The sequence below is a fragment of the Lagopus leucura genome, unplaced genomic scaffold (assembly GCF_019238085.1).
Source record: "Lagopus leucura isolate 7727_CA_CO unplaced genomic scaffold, USGS_WTPT01 Super-Scaffold_100001, whole genome shotgun sequence".
In the NCBI taxonomy this organism is placed as follows: domain Eukaryota; kingdom Metazoa; phylum Chordata; class Aves; order Galliformes; family Phasianidae; genus Lagopus; species Lagopus leucura.
Window position 1 is genome coordinate 102106412 of NW_024962262.1, and position 9520 is coordinate 102115931.

At 47.8% G+C, this 9520-nt stretch overlaps 1 protein-coding gene and 1 long non-coding RNA gene across 2 annotated transcripts in view; both read right to left on the minus strand.

Moving 5' to 3' along the window:
* Positions 1-8096: 8096 nt before the first annotated feature.
* On the minus strand, positions 8097-8920 carry LOC122177460 (late histone H2A.2.2-like). The gene has a single exon (XM_042866840.1). It carries the CDS (start codon positions 8631-8633, stop codon positions 8097-8099), a length of 537 nt encoding a protein of 178 aa, XP_042722774.1. The 5' UTR covers positions 8634-8920.
* A 252-nt stretch (positions 8921-9172) lies between these two features.
* The window catches only part of LOC122178026, a 2026-nt gene continuing 1678 nt past the window's right edge, over positions 9173-9520 (minus strand). Inside the window, exon 3 of the long non-coding RNA XR_006178220.1 lies at positions 9173-9306. This is a non-coding gene — a long non-coding RNA (uncharacterized LOC122178026). The remainder of the gene's footprint in view (positions 9307-9520) is intronic.

Genomic DNA, 9520 nt, shown 5'->3' on the forward strand with positions numbered 1-9520 from the left:
CACCAACCTCTTTTATGTAAAGATTTGTTGTCAAACAAGGAACAAGGAATATGGTGCTAAATAGAAAAGAGTGGCACAGAACAGAATAATATACTTTTCCACTGCAGAGTCCATTGTGCAGTAATTGTTGCACAGCAAAACAGATTGAGATCATCTGTATCCAAATGCTCTCCAAGGTAATGTCTGTTGCATATGCTTATGTTATTTTTTGCCCTTATTTGTACATCTGGACTTCTATTATCAGTTCTCTCTGCCCTTAATTTGGTTGCATATCTTGTTATTGCTTGAGGTGCGTTATGTCTATGGATTATTTCTATACTAATTACCTTTTATGTCAAGGGGTTACCCTGACAGTTCTCTCACATCTTTGCAAGCAGACTCTTAGATCTGCACACAGTTATGCATAACAGAGTTACATATTTAGCATACTTTAGCTAAGCAAATCATTTCAAAGAAGCAATACATTATTGCTGTTAATGTGCTTACATCTCAGAGCCAGCATTACTTGGGCAGTGACTGATATCCAACTATAACCTGCTAAAACCTAATCCCAATCTTCTATAAACTTAGACACTGCATTCCTACTGTGTCAGAGTAATGCCAGCTTTTCAGGTTTTTACTCATTTTTCGCATCCAAAATGATAATTTCCTCCAGGAAAAAACAAACAAACAAACAAAACAACAACAACAACAACAACAACAACAAAAAAAACTTTGAACACTGCCAGTCATCAATTTGTAGGATCATCTACTTTCCTGGGATGCAGATTCAGTGGATTCAGTGACAAAGAAAAATGTACTGCCACATCCAGGAGACACTGTTGCATTGATTTTTATTAACTTAAATAATACACAAATACTTCTTTCCCAGGTGTATGGTCTAAGAAAATATTTTTATACACTGTCTCTGATTTCCTGCAGTTCCTGCTCGTTCTATGTCTTAATAGAGCAAAGGTCTGTGGGGAAAAGGTCAGCCTCTTCACTGACCGGGCTGCATAGCCCTGCAAGTGTTCCCTCTAGACTGATTATACTCAGGGCAAGATGCTTGTTAGCAGCACCAGAAGGATGCTTAGAGCCTAAGTCTATGGTTTTTCCCTGCAGTAAAAATTTCTCTGCCAGCTTGATCTGTTTAGAAAGAATGTTGATGTGGCTGGGCTTATCTGCTGCTGGTACCACCTTGCTCAGCACTGCTCACTGCCGTACTCTGTATTCAAAACATATCTGGGATAGTCAGCCTATCTGAGTCAGGCTGCAAGAAATGTGAGATTACCTCTAAATAATATGTTTGAAGTGTGTTTTATTTCCATATCTTTGGTTGTTTGTGGTTTTTTTGTGTGTGTGTGTTTGTTTTGTTTTGTTATTTTGTTTTAATCTTTTGTCTAGTTAATTATTTGCATAGTTTAATATTTCAAAGCCCTTCTTTTCCCTTTAGTTCCAGAGTGATGAAAAAATATCCTTAAAAATGAAAGGACATAAAAATTTGACAGATGTCCCAATCTGGCAAAGCTTCTAGAACTTGATACCAGCACCATAAAATAATCAGAAGTGGGAACTGCTGCTTTAATCTTGCCCTGAGCACTGCTACAAATGCTCAAGTAAGGCTCAGGTATTTTTGGAAAGGAAACTTATTAAAATTAGTTAGAGATAGACAAGGATCTATTTTCCCAAGACACATCAGGTGATTACTCCTGTTGCCCGCTGTGGTTCAAACACTCAGTTTGCAACACCCTGTTTTACTGGAGTGGCTCATAGTAACCAAGGACAAAACAATATTGAATACAGCAACATCCAAGTAAAATGTGCTACAATGTAATTGTGAGTCCCACAGTTGATTGTGCGTTCTTAGCCTACTACTAATATGTATGTTTTTATTTTTCCTCTCCCAAATGAATTATGAATAGGGCTCATACACTTAGCCTCGACTTGTGGGTTTAATCCCATGGACAGTGGGAGTCATCAACCTACTCGTGTACCCTTCCCACCTCTTGCACACCTCAGTCTGTTCACCGTAGAGGCACAGTGAGAAACAATGCAGGACTTGACACCTTGCAAACCCTGCTCAGCCTCAACTAAAACAATGCTCTGTTATCAGCGTTGGCTTGGCCACAGATCTGAAGCATTGCACCACACAAGCTGCTGTGAAGACAATGAACTCCCTCCCAGCTAATTCCAGTGCGCTCCATCACCTCCAGCACTTCCACCACTCACTGCAGGAGTACTGGAGGAAGAAGGGAGGAATCTGTGGGTTTTGGTTTGCTTTGGATTCTGTACTCCATATCTGTTTCTACAGAGAGGGTTTGGCAGATTCTTGCAGACTGTCTCAGTTGTGCTTTAGTTGCTCTGTCATCACAGCTAAATATAGCATTACTCCCATTTGAGCAGTCTTTAGAGAACGAACGAGAGACATCCGAATGTTAAACAAGCACGCTGTCTCACAGACACAGGAAGTCTTGGCATGGCTGTCTGGGAAGGAGAGTGATCAGAAGAGTGATCAGAAGTACAGCACGCAGCAGAAGCTCTAGAGATGGTTGTGCCGTGATCTCTGTCTGTGGAGCAGAGGCCTGGCCAGGTCTGTATTTACACTGGCCTTGCACAGGCTTTTTCTTGAAGCAGCTGCATCGAGCCATTCAGCAAAAGCTACTCTGTGAAATTTGGATCTGTAAGAGGAGTTGCAAAGCACCCAAAAACGTCAGCGGGACAGGAGATGAGATGTAGCCATTAGGCTGAGGGAGGTTGTCGTCCCCTTCTATTCCACTTGTGTCAGACCTCACCTACAGCACTGTTTTAAGCCCTGGGACCTCAGCATGAAAAAAAATGTGAAACTGTTTGAAGGGAGTCCAGAGAAGGCCGAGAAAGTGGCTAGATGGCTAGAGCACCTCTGCTGCAAAGAAAGTCTGATAGAGATGGAGTTATTTAGCTTAGAGAAGAGAAGGCTCTGGCTTTCTCATTGTGCCGTTCCAGGACCTACTGGAAAGATAGAGAGGGACTCATTATCAGAGTGCAGTGAGAGGACAGGGATAGTTCTTTTTTTCTTTAAGCAAAAAGAAGGTAGGTTTTGATTAGACATTATGAAGCAATGTTTTCTCTCAGTCAGTGGAGAACTCTGTGGAGAACTGGTTTAACTCCACAGAGGCACTGCCATGGGTTGTCCAGAGAAGATATGGGTGCCCATTCCCTGGAGGTGTTCAAGGTCTAGTTGGATGGGGCCCTGGGCGGCCTGATCTTGTGGGTGGCAGACCTGCCCATGGCAGTGGCCTTGGAACTGGGTAGGCTTTCTCGTCCCTACCAACTGAAGCCATTCAGTCATTCTATGAATACTTGCATTTGTATTGGGCTTGATATACTGAACACGCCTTCAGCTTTGTTCACTTGAGTCAACTGTTACTAGCAGCCAGCAGCCTGCACCAGCAACCTGGCTCTGTGTTATTTGTGAGAAAAGTGCAGACTTGATCAATTCAGAAACTTTGCAGTCAGAATATTAAATCGGACTCCACAGAGTAAAGGGAAATGCTCGCTAAGGGTACCATCTAGTGGTAGTAACTAGAGGCAAGGACTTACAGAGGCAGCAGGTTTAGAGACTATAAAGCAAATGCCAATCCTATCGAGAAGCTGTTCATAACCTCTTTCCTTTTCAAACAGATGATGCCACTGAGTAGGACTGGCATCGGATCTCATCCAGCCCGTCATGTCCTAGCTGTGTGGGGTGAGGCCACATGAAGGAAATCCTTGATTTTCCACTTTGGCCAAAACTACCCCAGGCAGCGCTACAGGTCTGGGGCAGAGTGGGTGTAGAGGAAACAGACCTGGGGGTATTGGTCCGTGCTGGGCTGAACGTGAGCCAGCAGTGTGCCCAGGTGGCCGTGAAAGCCAATGGCATCCTGGCTTGTATCAGAAATAGCCAGAAATTGCCAGCAGGAGCAGGGAAGTGACCATCCCTCTGTTCTGAGCCCTGCTGAGGCTGCAGCTGGAGTACTGCGCTCGCTTTTGGGCCCCTCACTGCAAGAAAGGCATGGAGGCCCCGGAGCGTGTCCAGAGAAGGGCAGCAAAGCTGGTGAGGGGTCTGGAGCACAAAACTTACGAGGAGCAGCTCAGGAAGCTGGCAATATCTGCATGCCAGAGTTTGTTTCAAGAGCCTTACAGAGAAGATGCATCAGTTACAAGATGGACGGAAGCCTGTTCTGAGATTGGCTTTCTTGAACATGGAAGTGAATATATGCTGTTTCCTACATCCTTACCATGTAGAAATAAAGTGTGCACAAAGGCCAGCTACATGTAAAAACCCTGTGTGCTTTTGGTCTGGATTAATGGGCACCTAATACCTGAGGCTGTGAGTGGATGCCTAGAGAGATTTTCAGAGGCTGAAAGGGAAGATGTCATGAAGTGAGGGGCTACAGCCAAAAAGATTTTCACCAGAGAGGTCAGAACATGGAGAAAGGAGAAAAGCACAAATGGAGCAGACAGGACAGGAGAAGACCTCCATCAGAGGGACCCAGCAAGGGTGAGAACAGGGAGTAGATGGAAACAGAATGCAAATCATTGGTTGGCAATTGGAGGTGAATGGAGTACGAACAAAGCTGCCTTTCTCTTTTATCTCAGCTTTAGCAAGACTCTTGATGCTGCCTTCCCCAATATTGGATCATTTTGGATGTTGCAGTTTGTATGGATGGAGAACGGGATGTAGGCCCATCTTCCTGGAAATCCAACATTGTTCACAAGCCATGAGAATGCCGGTAAGCTAGTTCCACTTTCCTTGCAAATTCCTAATGCCTGAAACCTTGAAAACTTTTCAGGAATTTATCTGGGTCTTCACAAAGACCCTTAAATGCAATCCTTTTGTCATGTATCTCAGCTTCAGATTCATTCTGAAATGAGATCTGAGAAACCTGAAAATGAGTTCTGAAATGTGATCTGAGACAGGAAGCACAGCCTTACCAAGGGCATATTGTGCCTGACTAATATGGTGGCTGTCTACAACAGATTGGCAGCAGGTGGGCAAAAGAAGAGCAACTAATGCCACCTATCGGGACTTGTGCAAGACCTCTGGGATGTGGGACTCACATCACATCCTCATCTCTAAATTGGAGAGAGAGGGGTTTGAAGGCTTTGCTGTTTGGTGGTCAAAGATTCAGCTGGAAGGTTGCAGCCAGAGGGTTGTTGCCAATGGCTCTATGTCCAGATGGAGGCCAGTCATGAGTGGTGTCCCCAGGGTTCTGTCTTGGAACTGGTGCTCTTCAGCATCTTTATCAGTGACACAGGCAGTGGGATAAGTGCACCCTCAGCAACTTTGATGATGACACCAAGCTGAGTGGTGCAGTTGATGCAATAGAAGGAAGGGATGCCATGCCAAGAGACCCGGACGGGCTTGAGAGGTGGGCCTGTCCTTCATGGGCAAATAATTCTTACCCAGAACTATTCCGCATCTCAGAACCCTGTTAGGCAGCGAACAGACTTGTATTTACCAGTCTTCCAAAGAAATTGTATGCAACGTGAATAAAATTAAGTGGCCTTGGACCGATCACTTCTTAGACTTTGACAGCTGAAGCTAGCACAGAAGCAAAGCAGGAACACATTGGGTGTTTCTCCCACCTTTGTGCATTGTGCAATTGTTAGCAAGCAGATGAGGGAGGGATGACTGTTGTTGATAAAGAATGTTTTTCCTGATACAGGATCGATATGGCCTCATTTTGGTCAATTCTGGAGCCTGGGCTTCGGAACAAGTGGAATGCAAAACATGGCGCAGTGAGGTACAGTGGTAATGATTGTATAAAAGCGTAATTATTTCTCTAGAGTAAACTCCAGAAGGACTCTTTGTGGGTACATGACACAAAACAATGAAAATGAAGCAGCTGCGATGGGAACAGAGAGGAAAGGGGAGCAGTGGTGCAAGGGTGCTGGGATGACAGCAGCTCTTGCTTCCTAACAGCAGTTGGGGTCCTGGTGCTGCTTCCTCCTGTGGGGCACCTCCCTGCTCCAGCGAGGGTAGGGGCTGCCTGGGGACACAGCATCCTGGGGGCAAGTGCATCTTGCCTGCCGTCCCCCACTGGCAATGACAATGCAGTGATGCAGCTGGGTGAGGTTGTGAGCAAGGAATGGCAGAAGCTGCACAACAGTGTGATGTTCTCTGTCCCGCTAAACGCAGTGTCAGTGGGACACAGCATGTGGTGAAACCCCACAGTGCCCCCAACCCAGTTCTCTGTCCCCCGGGGCCCTGCTCAGCTTTTGAGCCCCTGTTTGTCCCCCAGCTCTTGGCTGAGGCTGAGGTTTCCCTGGATGGTGCTGCTTGGATGGGGGCTGCACATTGGCAGTGCATGAAATCTCTTGCAGGTGGGGGGAGACCAGAAGCTCCATACCCCTCCAGCCTGCTTTCCAGGATACAAAGAAGAGCGGAACATCTCAGGTGAGCCAGATTTTTTATTTTCCAGGTGCTCCTGCAGATATGCTAGCTGCTTTGTACACGGCTTGTCTTCTTACACGTTCTTCAAAAGGATAAGAAGTAGGGAGGATGATGAAAAAGCAGACCATAATGCAGAGCTACCTGTGGAGGAAAAAAAAAAGGATGCGGGGAGAAGGGAGCCCTCCACCTGAGGAGGGGACCCCGTGCGTGGAGGAGAGATGGGGCTTAGCGCTCAAGGTTTCAAGGGTTCCCCTTGCATACGGGTGGAGCTGGGGTGCCCTCCGCCTGGTGTCAACTGTTGACAGGCTGGTTCGGCCCAGTTCTGTGTCCAATGTCATGGTTTTATGATTTTTGGCTATCAGTATTCCACACCATAACATCATGTAATGCGCTGGGGGTTTTGACTTCTGATGCTCAAGTTCTGAATGTTTGTCTGACGGAGAAGAACTCTTTTGCACTAGAAAGACTTGTGAAAAAATGCTTCTTTGCACCTTTTAGTGAAGTTCTAAGTGAAAGAGCAACACGATACGCTTAATGGACTCAAACAAGTGATGCCGTTACAGAGGACGTTTTGGAGTGACACTGTGCACAGGTATTCTGGCTCTGGCCATTGAGCACTAATACGGTTTCATGGATGTAGATTTCCTATCAGTGTATCACCACAGAAAACTTGCTTTGACGTGGCACTATGAAAGCCAGTTACGCTTAGTTATGCTAAGCTTAGGCTTTAAGAAAACCAGGAATACTGGAAGACTTGCTGGAGAAGACAAGCATTTGCAACACTGTGATCAGAGCAATCACCACAGTGGTTATGGGGCCGTTCACTGACAGCTGAGGCAGAACTGAACCCCATCTCTCTCACAGTGTATGCCTTTGTCCTTGACTGGTTCGGTATATTTGGGGAGAACTCAAAAAAGGTATGGTACCTTCTGTACGTCACATCTCACTGTGGTTGTTCTGCACTTCAGGTGTACTTCCACAATCTGCGCAAGGACCCCTCCTATCCCTGTCCACCTCCACTCTTTCTCCCCTTCTCCCTCTCCTTCTCTATCTCCGTCTCCTTCTCTCTCCCTTCCTCCACCACTCTCTCTGTCTCTGCCTCGCTCTCCTTCTCCCTCTCCCTATTCTGTCTCACCCTTCCTCCCTCACTCTCCTTGTCCCTCCCTCTCATTCCCTCTATCTCTGTCCCTCTCTCCCCCACACCTCCTTTCTATCCCTCTCTCCCTGCTTTTTCCTCGCTCTGTCTCTCTTCCTGTCCTTCTCCCCTTCTCCCCCTCCCTCCCTATCTCCCTCTCCCTTCTTCTCTTTCTCTGGAAGTCATGCTTAGCCTCCTGTACAGGAACCATCCGCATAGGGAAGGCAAAGCAGCAGGAAGGCCCTGGAGGCTCAGCTGCTGGCAAAATGGCAGAAGGCAGTCAGGGGTCCTAAGCAAGTCTTCTACAGGATCTTCCCCACTGTGACACTACCAGGTGTCACTGTTTAACAAACCAGTCCACTGGCAGGGTGCCTTCTGCCCCTGTGTGACAGGCAGTTGTGGTCCCTTGGCCTTGCTCTCCCTATGTTGTTGCCTAACACCTGCAAGGCATGCTCCAGCACAATATGGTAGTGCAAGGACTTTTATTCAACTGTTATAGACCACAGTGGATAATTTGGAGAATGAGACAGCCCTTGCCATGCCCATATAGGACAGGAGTTTCTGCTTTCACTTGACAGTGACAGCAGCAGTGGCGCGAGCAGGTGCAGCCTGTCGCCTGTGGCTTCTCTTCCTCCTCTCGGTCGTCTTCCTTTTGGAGGGTGAGGCCATCCGCTGGCTTTGTGGGACAGCCCTGCCACGGCGCTTGGGCCCACTTCCCAGAAGGTGCTTGAGTACAGAGCTGTTCTTCACAGCCATCTGCAAGTGGCATGGAGAGATGCACTGTTGGTTGCTCTTCTTAGAAATCCTCCCAGCCACGTCCATGGTCTTATGCGTCACCCACTGTAGCACAGCAGCCAGGTAGACAGGAGCGCTGGCTCCAAAGCGTTCAGCAAACTGACCTCTGCGTAGCTGCCTGTCTGTGCGGCTCACAGGGAAGAGCAGCCCAGCCCGGGAGGAGCGGGAGGAGCGACTCTTTTTGGCCTTTGCTTCCCGGCTGGTGGAAGGCTCCCCAGAGCACATCGCCTCAGGCTCCTTCTTTTGCTCGGGCACAGTGCAGACCCCCTCTGCTTCGGGTGTGCTGCTTCCTCCCATAGGTCTCTCCATGCTGCACAACCCGATCTTCCCGTGCCTCTGTCTGCTTTTCCTGCCTCCTCTTGAAGTATTTGCTGGCCCTTGCTGATGTTTTCTGTCTGTTGTGTCCCTACCAGCCCAGTGTAGAGGTGTTTGTGGCAGGGTGGCCCCACGTGCTCTGGCAAGGCTCTCCCCACGCTGGCCGAGTTTCCCTCAGGAAGGGCTTCAGCTCAGGTCTTCTCCACTGCACGGTGAGACCCTTCACTCACCAGCCCAGTGGGAACCAGAGCACCTCTTGTGTGCTGGGACCTCCTCTGTGATCGCACCTCCCTGCTTGTGACATCATCCCCGTTGGCCCTGCCACTTGGAATGAGCTCAGGGATGGCCTCTGCACCCACCTTCTCCCATTTTCCCATGTCAGTGCCTTTCCCAGTGTATAACTGTACAATGCCAAGCGACAATGCTAATACTTAAGGCGAATTCTGAACTCTCCTCTACCCTTAATTTTTTTTTTCTAATTATCCACTGCCAGCATTCTGGCGGGCAAAGAAGAGTGGAACATCTCAGGTGAGCCAAATTTTTTATTTTCCAGGTGTTCCTGCAGATGTGCCAGCTGCGTTCTGTTCGATTTGTCTTCTTCATCACCCTTCAACAGGAGAAGAAGTAGTGAGGATGATGAAAACAGCAGACCATAATGCACAGCCTCCTGTGGACGAAAAAAAAAAGGATGCCGGGAGAAGGGAGTCCTTCTCCCAGTGGCGGTGAGATGGGGCTTAGCCCTTGAGTTTTCGAGGGTTCCCCTTGCGAGCAAGTGAATGTGATTCTGTGATTCTGTGATTCTGTGATTCTGTGAAACTGGGATGCCCTCCGGCTGGGGAGGGTACCCAGTGCGTGCAGGTGGGATGGGGCTTAGCCCTCGA

What these genes read in the sequence shown, in the direction of transcription:
- LOC122177460 (XM_042866840.1), bottom strand. Translation starts at nt 8,633, where the DNA reads ATGGAGAGACCTATGGGAGGAAGCAGCACACCCGAAGCAGAGGGGGTC.